The sequence below is a fragment of the Delphinapterus leucas genome, chromosome 19 (genome assembly GCF_059928025.1).
Source record: "Delphinapterus leucas isolate spDelLeu-1000000601 "Yukka" chromosome 19, BTC_Dleu_Yukka2, whole genome shotgun sequence".
NCBI classification, from domain to species: Eukaryota; Metazoa; Chordata; class Mammalia; order Artiodactyla; family Monodontidae; genus Delphinapterus; species Delphinapterus leucas.
Genome location: NC_143147.1, coordinates 64075796 through 64096254, shown reverse-complemented (window position 1 = coordinate 64096254; position 20459 = coordinate 64075796). Strand labels below are relative to the sequence as shown.

The 20459-nt window shown below is 57.3% G+C and overlaps 1 protein-coding gene across 8 annotated transcripts; it reads left to right on the top strand.

Moving 5' to 3' along the window:
• The first annotated feature begins 1182 nt into the window (after positions 1-1182).
• On the top strand, positions 1183-18743 carry GPRC5C (G protein-coupled receptor class C group 5 member C). 8 transcript variants are annotated; one of them, XM_022589720.3, is made up of 5 exons: positions 1183-1997; positions 8450-9535; positions 12270-12364; positions 14328-14463; positions 16124-18743. In XM_022589720.3, the coding sequence occupies exons 2-5, from the start codon at positions 8482-8484 to the stop codon at positions 16375-16377; spliced, it is 1539 nt and encodes a 512-aa protein (XP_022445428.2). In that variant the 5' UTR covers positions 1183-1997; positions 8450-8481; the 3' UTR covers positions 16378-18743. The 8 variants fall into 8 exon arrangements, with proteins under 8 accessions (XP_022445428.2, XP_089757806.1, XP_022445427.2 ...); XM_089901680.1 differs by lacking the exon at positions 1183-1997 and adding an exon at positions 2022-2383 and having other exon boundaries at positions 5909-9535; positions 16124-18742; XM_022589719.3 differs by lacking the exon at positions 1183-1997 and adding an exon at positions 2023-2383 and having other exon boundaries at positions 16124-18742.
• The last annotated feature ends 1716 nt before the right edge of the window (positions 18744-20459 follow it).

The window sequence follows — 20459 nt, the reverse complement described above, 5'->3', positions numbered from 1 at the left end:
GATGGAGACAGATCCCGAATTCACCTGTGTCTCCCTGAGGTCACTTGTATCCTGGTCTCCCCACCCCTTTCCCAGGCTCCTAGATCTGGCTTTAAACATATGCTAATGAGGGACCCCTCCCAGCAAACTTGTTTCAGCGTTGGTTGCCCAGATGATGAAAACTAGTCAGAGGTTAGAGTGACTGATCTGTTTCGGGAAGGTCTGACCTGCTGCTCCCCCTTTCAGGGTGGGTCCCCCACTGCCTGGCCCTTACACAGGTCTGCACGTGCTCACGTCCGGTGTGTGTGTGTGCAGGGTCGTCCCTGAGATGCAGGAGGTGGAGTTATTAGGGGAAGGAGACCAAAGGCACAGCAATGCACTCTTCCTCTCAACATTGAAAAGAATTGAAACAATTCAGTCCTCACATTTTCCAGGCCAGCCAGAGGGCCAGGCGCAGGAAGAGATATAGGGTTCTAGAAAAGCAGGGCCTCACCGCCAGCCCAGGCTGCTAAGCAAACAATCCCTCCAGGAGTCCGAAAACTGGTGTGCGAGGGGAGGAGCCAGCGTGGGGTTTATCGCTCCGGCAGCTCCGGGTGATTCAGGGAGTTTGACTTCTGGTTGTCATAGATGGAAGCACGCAAACAAACAGCCCGGGAGGTCCCCTCCCCTCTGCCTGCGCCCTCCCCCACCTTGCTACCCCCAGCCCGAGACCAGCCGCCTCCCCCCACGATTCCCGCCCTCCTCCCGGGCGCTCCGGGCAGAACCAACACGCCCAGCCGCCCGCCCGGCCAACGGCTGACTCCGACCGCGCGCCGCTGGCGATCCCCCAGGCAACTCGGCGTCACGAGAACCAGCACCCCGGAGACCCGGCGCCCGGCCCTGCCTCCGCGGCCCCTGGGCCCCGGCCAGGCGCAACAAGCACTCCCTTCTCGGTGCGCCGCGGCCCCTCCGGGCCTCCGGCGCTTGCCAACTAGGCCCCGCTGCGTAGCCCACCTCCCGCGGAGCCCGCAGCCCTGGGAGAAGGCAGCGGGAAAATCTCTTGTTTACTGGGCCGGGGTGATCCTAGGTTGGATTCGCTTCCCCATTTCTGCAGTTCCCCTTCTGCTGATTCCTGGGACCGGAGAGGAAAGGGGGGAAACCCGCTGACGCACCCCGGGATAGGGAGTGAGGTTGGGGTACGGGGAGGGGGGGACTCGAACTCGTGCAAAAGTCCCCGGGCGGCGGCAGGGGCAGGACTCGGTGGCCAGGCCGATGTGTCACGGAGCGCAGAGACCGCGGGGGCCTGGTTAAACACTGTACCTCGGGGAACTGAACCGTGAAGGCTAATTAGGACAGGTCCGAACAGGGAACGGGGACACGGGGAGGGGAGCGCGCGCTAAGGTGGACCGTGTCCCGGGCGATCGCAGGAAACCCAGGCGCCGGGTAGTCGGACCCAGGGCGACTTCTGCCCACGGTCCCGAGTGGTTCTGGGCCCGGCCCACGGCGTTAGGGGCGCGCGCGGTGGCGTTCCCACGCACACTTGGTGAGCCGGGTGCCGGGGAAGGATCGCGCGTGCAAGAGGTGGACGCTCGGTGTGTGGTGTGTCCACGTGTGCAAGCTCGGGGAGGGCAGGGGGCTCAGAAGGCACGACAAAGACAGACTTTGTATCTGAGTGTGCGCCTCGCTCTAGTCCGGAGCGGCGAACTGTGCCCCGCGTGTGTCTCACGGGAGAGCTAGGACGAAGGTGACAAAGACTAGGTGTCCGTCCCGGAGAGACGCACCAAGGTGGCCCCCGCGCGTGTTTGTGTGCGCGCGCGCTGGTACTTGCGGAGAGGGAGAGCCCGCCCGCGAATTGTGTTGGCCTGCACCCCAAACCGCTTTCCGGAGAGAAAACCGAGTCCCGAAAGTAAGTGCGCGTGAGTGTGCGCGCGCCCGCGTGCGGGGGCGTGGCAGTAAACAGCAGCAACCCACAAGCCGGCTTGGCCAGAAACTCCGATCTCCCTCCCCTGCCGGAAAGTGCGTCTAGTCTGAGCCTGGAGGTGAGTCGGGGATGGGTGGGGGGAGGGCCGGCCGGGCTTTGTTACTGTGTAAGCGGATTGCACGTACCTGGAGCGCCGCGGGCGCCCGATAAGCTCCTCAATGGAGGTGATGTCACGGTGATGCAGGCGCCGGCCCACCCTCGCTGCGAGAAAGGAGCCGAGCGCGGGCAGAGGCCAGCGCGAGGGCGAGAGACGGAGCGCAGCCAGCTCCGAGTCCCGGGGAGAGGCAGGCCCTGCGCCCCGATCCCCCGCCTGAGCCCCGCCACCTCAGACCAGGGTTGGGCCTGGCCCCGCTCTCTGCGCCGAGTCCCTCCCACCCCCTCTCGCGCCCCGCCTGGACTTGGCCCCAGACGCCGCGCCGGAGCTGGGCCGGCGACGCGTCCCAGGTAAGGGCTGCAGCCTGCTCGCTCCGCCCTCCCCTCGGCCGCCGGGAAGAGTGGGGTCGGGCTGGTGGGGAGTGGGCGAGGGTTGAGGCCCAGTGGTGGCGAACCGGGGGGCGGAGGACACCGCTCCTACTTCGCTCGCTCGCAGAAACTTTCCAAAGCGGAGCACGCTGGGGACTGGGGGTGTGGGAAGCCCGGCGCTGCGGCTCGGAGTTGGCGGCTCGGGAGAACTCCACGATCGGGGTCTCCAAGGACTACCCCCTCCTCCCTCGCAGCCTCTCTGCGTGACTCCGCGGCCAGTAGTGACTGGGGGGCCGGCGTCCTCCCCGCGGCCCGCTACCGTGGATGGGGAGGGCAGGTTTCTGGGACCTGAGGAAATGGGAGAGAGGCTGGCCCCCTGCTCTTTATGTTCCGCCATCCAGGGGAGCGTGGGTGTGGACCCCGGTCCCGGCGAGAGGTTTAGGGAGGGGAGGGCTCAATCTTCCTGCGGGAAGTTCGGAACTTCGGTCAGTCGTAGGCCCTCTACCTTTGGCGGCGTGGCTTCTAGATCCCTTCCCTTTCCCCGCTCCTCCCTCACGCCTCACGGGGTTTCCTGCGCCCTTCCCAGCCGCGGAGGTGGAGTTGCGCCTCTCCAGCCCCAGACCCACAGTTTTAAACCCAGCAAAACGCAGTCATTGAAAAAACCCCACGCTCTTGATCCTAAAGCTCAGGGACCCGAATATGTTGAAATAGGGTTTTGTGCTCTTGGAGGTTCCCTGCCTGGGCCTTTATCTGTGGCTGGGGGAGGGCGTGCCGCTGGGGGGTGGGGCGCATTCCGGAGTGGCTTTCCAGAGCGGACCCTTGGGTTGAGGACTCACGTGTTTCAGAATGTTCAGGGAATTGGGAGCCAAATACCCGCCCTCGGTGTGAAGGTCTAAGTCTGGGGTTCCTGGAAGCCCTCTACCCCACCCCCGATCCCACCCCCCAACTTGGGCACTGAAGTAGCCCCGTACAGGTACAGGCATCTCCGATCCCTCTTCTTATTGGTTGGTTTAAACACCAGAGCCCCCTGAACAGAGGGGTAAGACGGCAGGACCTAACCAGGGGCGAAGAGGAAGGAGGAGATGGATGGGAGAAGGGGAGGATGTGGGAAGGCTGCCAGTGGGTCCATCCGTCTCTCTTTATGGGCTGCTGAGTGGCGGCAGACCCGGCAGGAAGGAGGCTCCTCTGTGGCTCTGCTTAGGTGCCTCAGAGAGGGGCCTCTACATGGTCATGGCACACTTGAAGGTACCTGGCTGTGGGTCTATATCTTACTCTGTCCCTTTGAGCCCAGGAGACAGACCAAGGCCGCACTGTGAAGCTCGTGTTGCCCTTTTCAGGATGGTTCTCAGGCTTTGGTGTAGATGGTCGGGGAGTGAGGAAAGGTGAGAAGGCCTGGCTGCCTCATCCTTGCTGGGTGAAGCCCATTCAGGGCTGGCTGGGCCTCTGAGCCACCACTCTGCTGAGGTCTCTCTGCCTCCCCTGGGAGAGGGAAAGAGGGAGGAAGGGGATTCTGGAACTGGATTGGGCTGACTCAGACCTGAGCTGGGGACTGAGTGGCTGAGCCTGGGGAAAGGCCGATTTCAGAGGTGATTAAAAATACTTGTATAACTGATTCCAGGGAGGTGAAGCAAAAGGGCCCCTTTGTCCAGAAAATAATCTGCAGCTCGGCTGGGCTGCAGCCATGGTGTGGGGGGAACTCATGGGACTGAAGGAGGTCCCCCTCCTTGGTCCTACTGAGAACCTTTTTTAAAAAAAAATATTTATTTGGCTGTGCCAGGTCTTAGTTGAGGCATGCGGGATCTTTAGTTGCAGCACGCAGACTCTTAGTTGTGGCATGTGGGATCTAGTTCCCTGACCCTGGATCGAACCTGGGCCCCCTGCATTGGGAGCTCGGAGTCTTAACCACTAGACCACCAGGGAAGTCTCCCCTACTGAGAACCTTAAAGCAGGAGACGTGACTCTAAAATGAAGAGGCCGGACTGGGATGGGGAGAAATGGGCACCAAATCCGTTCAGTGAATGCTTTTCAAATGCCTACTATGTTCAGTGCAAGACTAGATGTTGCAGGGGATGCTAAGAAAAACAAGTCTTGTTCACTCCCCTCAGACCTTACAGCCAGGTAGGGGAGACGCCTACGCACACAATTCTAACGATCGAGGCTCAAAAAGCCTGGAAGTGCAGGCTCTAGGGACCCGGAGGAGGGAGAGTCTCAAGGCAGAGCTGGTCTGTTTCATCCAAGTCCTTTCCCCCTTGGCCGCCGTCTTCAAACACAGCATCCCTTGGCTGGCTGAATCTGCATTCCTGGATGTTGAAGGACACTGGGCTGAGCTTTCTTTAAGTCTCCTGCTGGCCTCCAAGGGTCGCTGTCCCAGGCAGTGGACAAGAACCAGGCCCAATGGGTCCAATTTTCCCACTTGAGTTGGTGTCTGCCTGTCTCTCCACTCCCCTACTTTGAAGTTTCCATGTTGGTGGGACCGACAGGCTTGAAGGGTAAGGTCCAGGGCCAACAGCAAAGTGAGAAGGAAATTGGGGTGAGGGCTGTGAAGCTTCTCTGGCCCTGGCCCAAGTTCTTATGAGGTGTTGGATTCTCGCAAGGTACAAGCAGGTATGGCTCTAAGAGCAAGATAGACCAAGAAGAGGGATTGACATAGTGGTCGCAGGCTACGGGCTTGGTGCTTTGTAATGACATGGCCGTTATAAGATTTGAACTTGTAGCGTGGACTTAGCATCCTTTTCCCCACATCCAGACAGGCCTTAGACTTTATCTGGGAAAGGATCTCCATTAGGCCTTACCTTTGGCCTTGGTCTTTAGCCGGGGAAGAATGTGTCCTCAACAAATCGATTGCCTATGCTTTTTTTGCCAGACTTAAATCTTAAAGCACAACGCTGGTTATGCCCTCATCATTTAAAAAACAGCCTTCAGTGGTTCCCCACTGCCTTTATTTATGTTTTTTTTTAACATCTTTATTGGAATATAATTGCTTTACAATGATGTGTTAGTTTCTGCTTTATAACAAAGTGAATCAGTTATACATATACATACATATGTTCCCATATCTCTTCCCTCTTGCGTCTCCCTCCCTCCCACCCTCCCTACCCACTACCTTTAGAATCAAGCCCTAAACTCCTTCCCTGTAGTGTCTCTAATCTGTAGCCAGCCAGCTGCAACCTCCCTTTACAGACTCAGTTCATACTTGGTGAATTTGATTAGAAACTGAATAAAATGCTGTTGGGAGGTGTTCTTCACTCTGTCTTTTCTGACCCCCTCAGCTGGGAAGAGCTTCCTCCTCTGTGTTCCTGTAGCACTTTTCTCTCCCCAGAGGTAAATTCTTTTGTGTGACACTTACCTTATTCTTCTTTGGGTAGTTTTCTTGTAGACCTACCTTTTGGACTGTGTTTGTTCATCTTTGTATTTTCCACTGTGCGTCTAGGGAAACTACTGGGCCTGGTCCCCCTAGACGCACGGTAAATATTTGCTGATTTGGAATATTTGTCTGTTCTGACCTAGGACCCGGCGGAGGGAGATGGGATGAGCAGCTCTTGAAGATGTGCAGATTGCCCGAGGCTAAGTCTGAGTGACCATTCTCAGGGTTCATACCACATCTCCAACTTCACCCCAAGGTCTAGCTGTTTTGCTGTGAGCCAGAAATACTCATGAGGGGGTTAAGTGCTTAGGATCCCATAGCACGTTATCCATTAATTATCTCCTGGAGTGGTTCAATATTCCTTATCCATTAGCCCTCTCCGATTCCTCTTTTCCCTTCCCAGCCCTTGTAAATAAAGTACAGTTTGTGCTTTATTGATTTACTGTTACACAAAGTCCCCTACAAGAGCTTATTTAAATCATGATGTAGGGGAAACATGCTTTTGCATTGGAAGTCGAGAGAAACTAGCTGCGTTACAGTACCATTTATTTAGGAAAACAGTAACAAATTCACACAGGAACGTTAATTTATTAAAAGTTAATGGTAGGGCTTCCCTGGTGGCGCAGTGGTTGAGAGTCCGCCTGCCGATGCAGGGGACACGGGTTCGTGCCCCTGTCCGGGAAGATCCCACATGCCACGGAGCCTGCACATCCGGAGCCTGTGCTCCGCAGCGGGAGAGGCCACAGCAGTGAGAGGCCCGGGTACCGCAAAAAAAAAAAAAAAAAAAAAGTTAATGGTAGGTGTTGTTTGGGGAAAAGCAAGCTTAATTGGCAGACGAGGTTGTAGTTGGGAAGGCTGAGAGACCTAAAATGCTTTCAAGGAGCATATGTAGAGGTTATCTTACAGGACTTTGAAAGTTGTTGATCTTTATTCTGTCAGTTTCACTTAATTTTGAGTTTTATTTCCTCTGACTCAGTAGCAGTGTCCTTCCCTTTCTCAATCATGGAGAGACAGTTCTGTTTGCCTGTTATATATTAACTAACCAGGAATGGTGAAAACATTAAGGGCTTAGCGGTGTGCAAATATACACTCCACCTCCTAAAGGGAAGAAAGAGACGTGGTGGGGAAGTTGGATCATGCCATTCCCCTCCCAGCCACTAGTGGTCACTATCAGCCCAGGAAAGCTTGGTTGCTGTCTTTCTGGAAAGTTCCTGGGTCCAAGAGGTGAGAGAGGAAGAGGCGGGGTTACACCTAGTTACTTGAACATAATAAGGGGTGATTTAAATGTGGAGTCCCTGCATTTCATAGAATTTTGGAATTTATGACTTGCTTTTTAGAGCATTTAAATTTTCTGTCCTCCAGGTAAATTTAAAGTCTTTGAGTAGAAAACTCACTGATTTGGTCTTTAATTTCTCTTAACCTGCCACACTCTTCACCTCTACTTCACACAGGGAAAATCCAGCTGGTACTGAAAGCAGGGGTTTGGTTTTCTTTGGTGCCAGTCTACAGCATTTAGTAAGGCTGCTGTCTGGGACCGGTCCAGTGAGTCGTTGCAGTAGTAAGTTACCTTCCTGGTGTGAATAAAAGACATCTTTCTTGCCTTCTAGCTACAGTGCCTCAACATCTTCCATTATAGATTAATTTCTTTGTGCCTCTACACATTATAGATTAATTTCTTCCATTATAGATTAATTTCTTTGGGTTTTGCTTTGCCCTTGCCTGGTTCTCGCTTTTAAAATGTTAATGCCTCATAGGAAGATTTTTGCATTAAGTCATTAACTCCCTAGCTGGGAAATTGGTTGATTTTTTTTTTTTAAATATTTATTTATTTACTTGGTTGCTCTGAGTCTTAGTTGCAGCTTGCCGGCTCCTTAGTTGTGGCATGTGAGATCTTAGTTGCAGCTTGCATATGGGATCTAGTTTCCTGACCAGGGATTGAACCCAGGCCCCCTGCATTGGGAGCATGGAGTCTTACCCACTGTGCCACCAGGAAAGTCCCAGAAATTCGTTGATTTTGTTCTTGAGACTCTAGCAACTGAGCTTCCAAAGAACTTTGGATTCTGAGGAGAAGCATTGGCACTAAAAGCCGTAAAATGAAGGGCAGAAAAGGGCAGTGGTAGGGAGGCGTCAGGGGAAAAGTGTTGATACATACAACTTTTCAATCATCTCTTCACTTTCTCTGGTTGCAGTTTGCACCTGTTACAGGTGCTTGTTAAACCCTCACTGAATGAATGAACGCGTGGCTGATTTGCCGTAGACTTAGGCGTCACAGGGACAGAGTGGAGGGCATGGTGTCTGGCCATTTGAACTCTGGAAGTCCCAGGACAGAGAGGAACTGAGTGCTGAGTGAACTTGCTCACAAACCTCAGCCCCCAGCCCACCTGCAAGAGCTCAGGGAATATCTGGGCCCAGGTTATGATTTGGGGGAGGGGGAGGGGCCTGAAAATTCAGCACAGTTTCCTCCTTTTCCATGACTGGGAACAGGGATCACACTTGGGTTTCATCTCATTTGCCTCTCTGGTCACTTGGTACAAGGCCCAGGAGTTCTGTGTTAAGAACAATTCTGAAGCCCAGAGGCACAGACAAGATCAGTGTGCCGTGGTTCAGGATGGGGGCAACGGCACCTCATGTGTCAGAGTCTGCCCAGGAGGACTGATTTTGCCTTTTCTCCCCTCCGTCTCTAGGGACCCAGCTGGGGCCTGGCCTGGGAGCCAGGATGGCCATCCAGAAAGCGGTGCTGATATGCCTGGGACTGCCTCTCTTCCTACTCCCAGGGGCCCAGGCCCAGAACCACGCCCCAGCTGGCTGCAGCCCGGACCTCAACCCCCTCTATTACAACCTGTGTGACCGCTCTGGGGCTTGGGGCATCATCTTGGAGGCAGTGGCGGGGGCGGGCATCGTCACCACTTTTGTCCTCACCATCTTCCTCGTGGCCAGCCTCCCCTTCGTGCAGGACAACAAGAAGCGGAGCCTGCTGGGGACCCAGGTGTTCTTCCTGCTGGGGACCCTGGGCCTCTTCTGCCTCGTCTTTGCCTGCGTGGTGAAGCCTGACTTCTCCACCTGTGCCTCTCGGCGCTTCCTCTTTGGGGTCCTGTTCGCCATCTGCTTCTCCTGCCTAGTGGCCCACGTGTTAGCCCTCAACTTCCTGGTCCGGAAGAACCATGGGCCCCGGGGCTGGGTGGTCTTCATCGTGGCCCTGTTGCTGAGCCTCGTGGAGGTGATCATCAACACGGAGTGGCTGATCATCACGCTGGTGCGGGCAGGTGGCGGCGAGGGTGGCCCTCCGGCCAATGGCAGTGCCAGCTGGGCCACCGCCTCCCCCTGTGCCATCGCCAACGTGGACTTTGTCATGGCGCTGATCTACGTCATGCTGCTGCTGCTCTGCGCCTTTACGGGGGCCTGGCCCGCCCTGTGCGGCCGCTTCAAGCGCTGGCGGAAGCACGGGGTCTTCGTGCTGCTCACCACGGCCACCTCCATCGCCATCTGGGTGGTGTGGATTGTCATGTACACCTACGGCAACCAGCAGCACAACAGCCCCACGTGGGATGACCCCACGCTGGCCATCACCCTCGCCGCCAATGCCTGGGCCTTCGTGCTCTTCTATGTCATCCCTGAGGTCTCCCAGGTGACCAAGCCCAGCCCGGAGCAGAGCTACCAGGGGGACCTGTACCCCACCCGGGGCGTGGGCTACGAGACCATCCTGAAAGAGCAGAAGGGCCAGAGCATGTTTGTGGAAAACAAGGCGTTTTCCATGGACGAGCCAGCCTCAGGTGGGTCATGGGACATCCTCCCCAGGTGCCCTTTTCTTTTATTTTTTTAGTTTTTAAAAATTTTTGGCCACACCATGCAGCCTGTGGGACCTTAGTTCCCCAGCCAGCGATTGAACCTGGGCCGCAGCAGTGAAGGTGCCAAGTCCTAACCACTGGACCACCAGGGAACTCCCCCCAGGTCCCCTTTTATTCCAGGTGGTTTACTGCAGGACAGGGGGCTGGTCCCCTGAGCAAAATGGGAGGTTCCTGAGATTATCCAGAGTTTTCTGCCTTAAAGTCCCTAAATTCCATATTTTAAAAAACATTATTTCTTTTTGGCTGCGTTGGGTCTCTGCTGCTGCGCGCGGGCTTTCTCTGGTTCCAGCGAGCGGGGGCTACTCTTCATTGCGGTGCGTGGGCTTCTCACTGCGGTGGCTTCTCTTGTTGCGGAGCACGGGCTCTAGGCACGCAGGCTTCAGTAGTTGCAGCACGCAGGCTCTAGGGCACACAGGCTTTAGTAGTTGTGGCGCGTAGGCTCAGTAGTTGTGGCTGTAGAGTGCGGGCTCAGTAGTTGTGGTGCACAGGCTTAGTTGCTCCGAGGCATGTGGGATCTTCCCGGACCAGGGACTGAACCCATGTCCCCTGCGTTGGCAGGTGGATTCTTAACCACTGCGCCACCAGGGAAGTCCCCTAAATTCCATTTTTTTTAAGGATTTTTTTCCTATACTCGCACAATTCATGAATACATTTTCATTGTAAAATTTTACACATTACAGGTAAAATTTCCCTCCACTGTCAGTTCTACCCCATTCCCTCCTGTTCTATCCCCAGAACTGATCACTGTTGGCTAATATTTTCCTGCCTCAGTTTCCTCATCTGTAAAATGGGGATAATAATGGTTCCTGTTTCATAGGATTCTTTTGAGGATTCAATTAATGCATCTTCTGGCGCTTGGAAGATACTCTAGAAGTATTAGCTATTAGCTCTGTCAATATTATTATCCTTCCAGAGCTTGTTTTTCCATTATGTACATATCCATAGTCTTAGTTTCCTCTTAAAGTCTTTTCAGTTCAAATGTTTTTCTTTTTCATAAAATCACGTGTGCCACATGCTGATCTAAGCAGCACCTGCTATCCGATAGCCAGCTTGTCCCCAAGCTCCTGCCCCGGCTCTTTGTTAATGGGATGGGGCTCTCCTGAGGTGCTAGGCAGCCCCAGAGCCTTGGTGGTTGGAGCCGAGGGCGCCTCGGAGGTGGAAGCAGCAAGAAGGCAAGAGAAGCCCCTGCAGCCTGGGCCGAGCCCCCGTCGGAAAAAGCTTGGGAGGCAGGAGGGAGTGGCCATTCTCCAGGAGACTTGGCCAGACGTGCTCCCAGCTCCCTAAGGAAGGAGCCTCTTTCTGGCATTTGTTCATTGTAAGGACCACTAGCGTTTATTGAGCACACGCTGAGTGCCAGGCATTGAGCCCTTCCGGATGTGCCCTGTGGCACGCGTCTCACGTGCTTTCTTAGCCGGCTGGATACAGCCCCTTCGTCTGCTGTGACCCGGAAAGCCTGGACGCTGACCCCCTACTCTGCTGACCGAGGTGTTGGGGGCTTAAGACTTGACCTGCCTGATTGTTGAGCACTACCTCTGGGACCTCTGCCAGGGGGCAGAGGCAGAGGCAGAGGCAGGGGAGGTTTCAGAATCAGAACTGTCTTTTTTTTCTTTATAAGCTGCAATCCCTGTTATCTCCGCCTTGGGGAAAGGAGTGATCCTCACGCTGCCAGGCACTGACTTTTGGCCTGCCCAGTGGCGTGGCCCCTGGCATCCGCACAGCCTGGTGCCAAGTGAGGGGGGAAGGTGCAGTTGGTGAGACTTGGGGACGAATGTTGGGAGGAGCCTCGGCGGCCCCCACCTTTGCTGTCACCTGCTGGCCAGAGACCCTTTGTCCTCAAGGCAAACACTTCTGGGGCTGTAAGGGTTTTTTTTCCTTTTATTTTATTTTTTCTAAATGGAAAAATCAATTGAGTGAGCCCAGCACTTAGGAAGCCCTATAGAGTTGTGGTCCCTTTAGAGCCGCAGGGCCATCAGCCGGCAGGAGACGGGCATCCGCTGCCCCGGCCCTCACGGCTCAGCCCTCTCCCCGGCCCCCAGAATTGGTCAGCAGCTTTCCTCCGACCCAGCGCCCAGCAGCATAGGACAGATCGGGAAATCAACACCCCGGAAGGCACAGGGAAGTGTTCCCAGAGCTGAAAATAGTTCTGGAAACTTGCCAGGGGGCCACAGGACCGGATGTGCCTGCAGTCCCCCCGGTGGAGCTCTGGGTCCTGGGCAAACAGCACCCAGCCCTGCCCCATGCAGACTCTTGGGCAGTGGGGTCTCTGCTTTATTTACCCTGGCGCCTGGCAGCTGGCCCGCAGCAGGAGAGGCCAGAGCTGGAGGCTGGCCATCTTGGAAGGCGGCCGAAGGTCCATGTGCCCCTCTTGGCCTCTGGCCCCAGAGGGCGGAAGGGGATGTGAAGGTTGCTGACGGGACATTTTTTCGGTGGGAGGGGGTCTCATGCTGCAGGGAAAGCCCCAGGGGAAGGCGAGCATTGTGCTCTCTGTGCATCTAAACAAAGGGATGCTGGGCTCCACGGGGTGGGGTACACCCGCAGCCTCACCCCCAGGGCTGGCCTAGCCCCCTTTTCCCTCTCCCTGCCTCCTGGGGAGCCTTGCCTGAGAGCAGGAAAGGGAGCTTAAAGCCCAGCCCAGAGCAGCTGCTATGTTTCCTTGCAGCTAAGAGACCAGTGTCACCGTACAGTGGGTACAATGGGCAGCTGCTGACCAGTGTGTACCAGCCCACTGAGATGACCCTGATGCACAAAGCCCCGGTGAGTGGGGTGCCCGGGTGTGCAGGGTGGGTGGAAGCGGGAGGGAGAAGGCAGGCTCTGCGTCCGGTGTGTCAGCCATCGGGAGCCCAGGACCCCAGCTCCCGAAGCCTTCCTCCTGGGGTTGACGCTCCTACTGCCTTGCGCGACACTGGCGGGACCTGTCTGCCCTGTGTCATCGGGGTGTCAAACGCCCACTGAGGACAGCTGCTCAGAACAATCTCTCTCCGAGCTGGTGGGAGCTGCCAGCTTTCCCCTAAGCAGCTTAGGGAGGGACAAGGGGGGGCCTCAGCCAGGTAGGTGCCATTCGTGGTGGACAGAGGACCACAGGGCAGGTCTGGGTAGGTATTAGCTGCTCCGCCACAGCTGTCCCAAGAGGCTCTCCTGCTCCCTTCCCCCCACCAGCGGGCAGCAGCTCTCGACCTTACACCTCCCCTGGGCTCCGGAAACCAGATGCTCCATTAGCCAAGGGAGGGCGGGTGGGAACAGGAAGCCGGTGGGTTAGAGTCTTACTCGCTCCTATACGTTCCTCCTCCCCGGCTGGCTGACAGTTGCTCTTGGGGAGACCCCTCGCTCTCCGGAGCCTGAACCTGCAGCTAGGTTCCAGGAGAGGGAGGCTGCGGCCAGGAGCCAGGATAGGCCGAGGAATGAATCTCTGAAGGGCACAAGCACAGTTTGCCGGCCCCCAGACACCCAGGGTGCCCCACCTGGCCACCCCTCACCTGTGTGCATGGAGTCATGCTTCTTCAGGAAGGAGCTGAACTAATAGATATTTTCTCTAACGGTGGCTCCAGAAACACGGTCCCTCGACCCCCAGCGTTACCATCCCCTGGGAACTTGCTAAAGAGGCACAAGGGCCAGCAGTGTGATGGAGCAAACAGTTAGCATCTCTTCAGTGATGTCACCTTGATAACTTGGAGTTATCCAAGCCATGATGGGAATAACCGCCCACAGAGATCTGCCAACATTACAGATCAGGGTCGTGAAACATTCACCAGCTCACCACGGGGTGGGGCCCCCTAGGCATGGCTGTGGCTTCATAAACAGTCAGGTGATTCTGACGCACAGCCAGGTTGGAGAACCCGTCCTCGATCTAGATGTTCCAGGAGCTACATGGGGAGGGGGAGTTGGAGATGGTAAATGGGTTGGGAGGACCACCCGGGTCTGAGTGGATTCAGAAGGCAGCTTGGGGCCCTGGAGCTGCGGGGGTTTGGTGGCAGCTGTGTGCCTAGGGATGAGGCAGGTGAGGCCTGGAGCTCACCTTCCCTCCAGGGTGGGACCTGGGACCCATGCCCCAGCCTCACCCACACAGGAACAGAACCAACGCAGCTCCGACCAGGATCCAGGCAGAGACTTTGGATTTTAAGTCTCCAAAACTTAAAACTCTCAAACCCCAAACCATTCGGGGTTTAAGTCTCTAAATCAGACTGCCAGATGAGAAACGTGTGACACGCCTGGGACCTGACAGAAGGGTGTTCTGGGCCCGGCACACCAGCCAGTGATGCCGTTGGGGGCGTGTAATGCCACCGGGGGTACTCAGCTAAGAGTCTTGGAGGAAGGGGGCCTGGGAGCGTAGCCGGGCCGGGTCACAGAAGCCCTGTGTGTTTCACTCTCTGTTGGGCCCCAAGGTTTAGGGAGTGGGACAGGGCTTGAGAGGAAGATCCTTTTGGAAAGAGCCATCCACTGTGTGAAGCCCCAGGACCATCAGAGGTGACTGGGAGCCTCATTTCCATGCCCAGAGGGTGGCCCTCTGCAGGGTGAGATAAGGGGCTGGAGGTCAGAGGTCAGCTCCTCCATTTCCAGACTCGGAGTCATCCATCCCAGGCCTGGCTGGAAGGGGGCAGAGGGGGAGGGCAGGGAGGGAAGGGGGAGCTGGCAGGCGCAGCCCTGCAGGAAGCGGAGTGGGAGTGTGTGTGCATCCGCCCGGGCGGAACCCAGCTGTGACACCGCCTGTTCTTCCTTCCAGTCAGAAGGAGCTTACGACGTCATCCTCCCGCGGGCTACTGCTAACAGCCAGGTGATGGGCAGTGCCAACTCCACCCTGCGGGCCGAAGACATCTACGCAGCCCAGAGCCACCAGGATGCCACCCTGCCGAAGGAAGGCAAGAACTCTCAGGTCTTTAGAAACCCCTACGTGTGGGACTGAGGCGGCACCAGGAGGAGGCGGGAAGATCTGGGGACCTGACCCAGGCGAGGGTCTTCCTGGGAGCCCGTGCTCTCCCCTCCCCCTCCCCCTCGCTGGCTCAGGACAGGTCATGGGCCTCAGCCGGGAGGCCCTCCCCATCTGCCAGTGTTCGGCTGGGCATCCCCGGGCCCCTCACCCACTCCTCAGTGTCTGTGGAGTCCAGGAGCCAACTCCGGCTTCGTGTCAGGGTCACCTGGCTTCGTGTCAAGGTCACCTGCGGCAGCCACGCTCCAGCCAAATCGTGTTCTTCCTGGGGTGGCGGCCAGTCAGCACCTACATTCTCTGGAGTCTTCAGAGAGATTCCTGCAACCTTGAGAGATGTCTCAGGCGCTTCTGTCCCGGGTCTTGCTCCTCTGTGAGGGGCAAGGGTGCCTAATAAACACGTTTCTGCTTTATTAACCCTTCTTCTGGGAATGTCGTGTCTGATCTGGGCTTTCGGTGTCTGATCCGCCCCTCCACCCTGGCCTGTGGGCGTTTCCTCTTTCTCCTCCCCCGCTCTGAATCCAGCTCCCAGGAAAGCCGCTGCTGGGTTTTCCTTCTGTGCAACGAAGTAGCTGACACCTCTCCCCAGGGAAGAGTTCTTCAGCTAAGCCTGGGTCCGTGTCCTGTGCGATCAGCACGGACCTCTGGGCCCGGCTCCTGTCTCGGGTCTCGTGCAGCATCTGGGCTTATGTGAAACGAGGCAGCTTTCCTCTGGGATCCCCTCCACTGGGGTCGGGGCCGGGGGAACGCAGCAGGGAGCTCTGTGGAGGGTATTTGTAAGGGAAGATGGGCTGGCTTCAGCCCCTTTAGTGGGAAGGGTGGTGCAGATCCAGCAGTGGATGGGGTGCAGGGCCACTGCTCCATCTCTCAGATCACACTGTGTGTGTGTGTGTGTGTGTGTGTGTGTGTGTGTGTGTGTGTGGCTGGGAGTGATTCACAGAGGACCAGGACCTGTTTTCAAAGGTGGGAAGGGGCGGGCCAGGTTCTGGTAGGTTTCACTCCTGGGCAGGAATTTAAATGCCCATTTGCTCAGTCCTTTATGGTAAAACCTTTCCACAGTGGCTCATTTGAATCCTCGGGGCTGCCCCTGAAAGATGGGTAGGACAGTAAGTACTTTCTCTCCCTTTTCCAGAGTCAAAATCCCAGAACCAGACCATTTTAGGGTTAGACAGGGCCCTGGGGGTAAGTGATCAAAGTAGCTCTCTCACCACCTCTGACAGGTAAGCAGACTGACCCAGAAAGGCCACAGAGCCTCTAGAAGTGGCCATGCTGAGACTGGCCAGGCTTTCCCAAGACTCTGGCTTGTAGCAGGTCCCGGTGGCCTGGGTTCAGACGTGCAGTGGTGCTCTGACCCTTGGCAGGGGGCTGGCCAAGTCGGCTCCTCCCAGGTTTGGGAATGTTTCTCCCCAGCTCGCCAGAAGCTATTTTCTGACACCGGTTGTAGGGAAAAGATGTTTCTGTTGGAAGAGGGGAGAAAGGTTGCTGGAAGAAAAAAAAATCAAACTTCTCCTTCGATGTCAGATTGCACCAACTCCCCTGGAGACTCAAACCCTTTTATTAGTTGTTCAAACACTTGTTCTTTCTGGTTACTTTAGGCTCAGTCCCCAAGATGGTAGACGCCCTCTTCCCTGGACCGCACGTCGTTCTGCTGTCCTCATTCCTCTGTGTCCAGGCTGGGCAGGGCCCTTGTCACTGGAGCGGGAAGGGCCCGGAGGCCACCGATCTGGAACAGTGGAGTCAGGGGCCGTGTGAAACCCTGGGGCATGTGGCTGGGGCTGTGGTCCACCCCCCCTCCCCGCCCCCGCAATTCCTGCCCAGCCCAGCCTCTCCTGGTCCCCAAGTGACCTGAGACCACAGGAGCCATCTGCAGACACCCAGCCTCCCTCTGGATGCCCTCCCCCGACATCACAGCCCCTGTGCCCCCTGCTGTGGGTCTCCAGATGGTCATCCTTCCTGGCCATCTTTCGGTTCCAGCCTCAGCCAGTCCCGCCCTGCTCCAAGGCGAAGCCAAACCGTGGCGAAGCTGGCCCTTGCCCTTCTCACCTGCACCTCCTGCCACCACCTGGACCGTGGAAGGCCGCTGAGCTGGGCAAAGCTCACTCGAGACCCGGACAGATCGTGCCTCTCTTCCTGGCCTGCGGGTCCTGGATCTGAGCCCCTCTGCATCACCACCTGATACCTTCATTGAACTAGGTCCCATCAAGACACAAGGTGGGGGCTAGGGCGGCATTCTCAGGGGTCGATTGAGAGTCCTGGGCCAGACGGACCGGGGTCTAGGCCCCTCCCAGGACTGAGACCTGTGGGACTGGGCGCAGCCCCTTAGGTACGAGGTGTCCAGGACTGCAGACTGTGCCATTTCCTGACGGGCAGATGGCTAGGCTTCTGCCTCACCTTGGGCACCTCGACAGCGCTGGTGCTGTTATCATCCATGACAGGCTCCACCGGGTCCTGATGGCCACCAAGGGAAGTGGGGGCGTCCTGGCGACCTGCATGATGCTGGTACCGGCAAGGATGTGCGCACAGCTCCAGACTCGTGGGAACGAGATCTCGGCAGTGTCTCCTTGGCCTCCTGCCCTCGGGTACCAGAGCTGGCTCATCCAAGGGGCTCAAGCCAGGTGTGTCCCCAGAGCTCACCTCTGCCTGCTGAGACGAGGGAGGATGAGCACAACGCAGGTGCTGACCCCGTAGGCTGTCCCACAGCCCTCACCCCCACCCCAGCGCCACCCTCCTGCCCCCAGCACCTGTGCCTTTGTCACCAGCGTGTTTCTCCAGGGCTAAGTTGGGTGAACAGGCCCTGCAGAGAGCAGGGCTGTACCCCCGAGTGTGACGACCCCCTCCCCATCCACTGACTCTTGTCCTGGACTGCCCAGTTCCATGAATGGAGTATTAGTTACTCTGATGGAAGGGGAGGGGGGAGCTCTGAGCACCCCCGACTCCTTGTGATCTAGGTCATAGCCCCAAATCCCTCGCGGTGAAGAAAGGCTCTACCTCGCTTTTCGAGCTGAGAGTCTCGAGTGAGTCCTGGCAGTGCCAAGAGGCCACGGGGAGCAGCCTGCAGTGAATGTGGGTTTGTTCAGAGTCTGAGTCCCCTGGAGGCCTGTGGGTGAGGCCGGGGAGGGATGGGCTCCTGAAAGATGCAAACCTGCCCAGATTCAAGAATACCCCGTGGCCCTGCTTCCTCCAGTCTATGGCCAAGTGAAGAAGACAGAAGTGTTCCAGCTGCATCACAAGCCTTGAATGGAAAAAACCAGAATAGGCCAGAACCTGTTGCAGGTGACGTCAGGCCAACACCTTGGTAAACGGCACACCCATTTCTGTCAAACCGTGTAGCTCGGGGCAGGGTAGTTTGGACTTAATCACTGCTCAGGATTACATGACCTTATTCTCTGTTTGTGAGGAATTACTACCACAGAATCCCTGTGTGTTCATTAAGAATTTGTCTGGGATTTATTAATATATATTTTTAAATCCAGCTCCTTGCCTTCTAGACCAACAAAGGCTGTCTGATTCCCACTAAATTTTTTTCTTGGTTGGGGATTCGTTCTAAGGGGAAACCAGGCCTCCCAAACAGGCCAAGCCCAAGGTCACTGTCTCCCCACACACCCCCTCTCCCCCCAAACACAAGGCCTGGTGATGCAGGCATGGGGCAAGAGAGGGGACCCACCTTTATCATAATCTTGCTGCTGCCTGGTGGGCTGGTGGGAAGGGAGGTGGGAGCACTGTTGGGTAAACTTCTGGGCTCGTGGGAAGGTGGGTGGGAGCCAGGTATAACTAATACCTCCCTTGAGTCAGGAGGACCTGCCAAATGCCATGCCCAGCGTTCAGTTTACACATGTGGCTCCTGAACTCTTTCAGCGTACCTCACAGTTCCTGTAAGAGCAAGAAACAGGTTAAGTGACTTGCCCACAGTCACGCAGCTAGTTCGGGTCCGTCAGCCCTCCAATCCATTCTCACCAGGTCTAGCATTTCTAGCTCCAGGGGGACCTGCGGTGCTCAGGCACAAGTGCGAGTGACCTGACTTTGTTTCCTGTCTGCCGTCTGCACTCTGGGCCCTCTTGGATGCTGCAGCCCCCGCTCGCAGCAGCCACATGAATTATTTAGCATGTGCACCAGCCCGGTAATGCTCTGACCTCATCCTCCTAGGGCTCAGGGCGGGGCTCTGACCTCGGTCTCCTTGAGGAAAGGCTGCTGAAGGGCGGAGGCTGGGACGTGGGTCCCTGTGGGATGTGGGTGACCGAGGGGACATCAGTACCCTCAGGGAAGTGGGTGGGGGCCAGAGCCCAACTGCCCTTGTAGCCGGAGGCAACTCTGCAGAGGGGAGAACACACCCCAGGAATCAGATGGCCACGCGTTCGGATCCAGGCTCTGGCTTACTAACTTTGTGACTCTGGGCAGCCCTCTTGACTCTCCCTCAGTTTCCTCATCTGTAAAATGGAAGAGCTAACACTCTGAGTTCGTATTTAGTGCTGAGCTTCTCAAGGTCACTCCGTGGAAGTGAGTGCCATGGATACGCATCCAGGAGCTAGCTGCCGCCTGTCTCCTGCCCAGGCAGGATGCCCTCCAGGCCACATTTCACCACCTTCTGCCCTCTGGAGGTGCCACATCTTCTCTTTCCTCTGCTGTCCCTCACGGGTGCCCAATGGGTGGGACAGCAGGTTGCTGGGATTGGAGGGAGATCCCAAGGAGAAGGACAGACCCTTGGCAGAGCCCTGACCGGCAGGGGTCGGCAACCAAGGTGTTAAGAGGGTCACCTGCGCACAAGAATTCAAGAAGAGCTAAGGCTGAACTGCTTTCAGTCCGTAAGCAAATGCTTACTAAGCCCCTACTCCGGGGACCTAGCAAGAGCGGATCCCTGACCGCTGGGCGGCTCACAGCCTAACTCCTCCTTCCCCAGGTCAGACCCAGGGGCTGAAGTGGACGTGGTGATGGTGGGTTCCATCCCGGATCCAAGTTGGCATTAAGCAGGCGGATCACACTTCCACCGGGCCCCTCCCGCCCCCGTCCCTCCGAGTGGCACTTCTGCTGTCAACAGGGCTCCTCGGGTGCGATCCGGTTCTTACTAACTCCCGGACTTTGGGCAGCTTCCCTCACCCTGCCCGGGTTTCCTCATTTGTAAAATAGACCCCAGCCTCCAGCTCTGCCTAAGGCCTGGATCTGGGGCCCCCAGCAGTTGATTGAGAGGGGCCCCGAAACCATAGGGCTGTGCTGAGGGTGACCCCAGGGGCCTCGGCTCCGAGTCTGGAGGAGAGCAGGGCGGACGCGGGGCCACCGCCCCCTGGCGGTGCCTGGAGCAGAGGCACTGGGGGCGGGGGGCCGAGGGGCGGGGACGGGGAGTGGCGAATCCCAGGCAGCGCTCTGCTCCTTGCCCCGCCTCTCCGGCCCTGCCTGAGGAGGGGGGCGGGGGGGAGCGGGCCCCCGAACGCGGCAGACGCCCCACTGTCTCCCACGCACCTGGGGTGGCAGGAGGTGGGGCTGAGGACCGAGCCCCGGGCGCCCGGACGTCACTCTCCAGCGAGGACCCGCCCCCCAGCCCCCAGCCAACCTGGGTCCGCCTGCTGCTCCCCACCCCCGGCCCCGCCCCCGACACCCCTGCAACCTGATCCCAGCCGCCGGGGCAGCCGGCCCGGACCGGTTGTCTCCACTTGTATAGCCGTCTGGGCTGCGGCCTGCCCGGGGCCGCCGAGTCCTGGCCCTTCTCCGCCTTCAGGGCCCGGCCGGGCCAAGACCCGGTCCTTCCACTCAGCTTCCCCTCTGGGGACCTTTTTTCCGCCCCCTCCCAGGCTGCGAGCCCCGGACCCGGGCCGATACCTGCAGCGTTCATCCTTGTATCTCTGGGCCCAGCACAGAGCGGGGGCCAGGGAAGCGGGTCCCTGTTCCCTTGAGAAGAAATCCCCTCTGGGAGGCTCGCTGAGCTCATAAAGCTTGGATGGG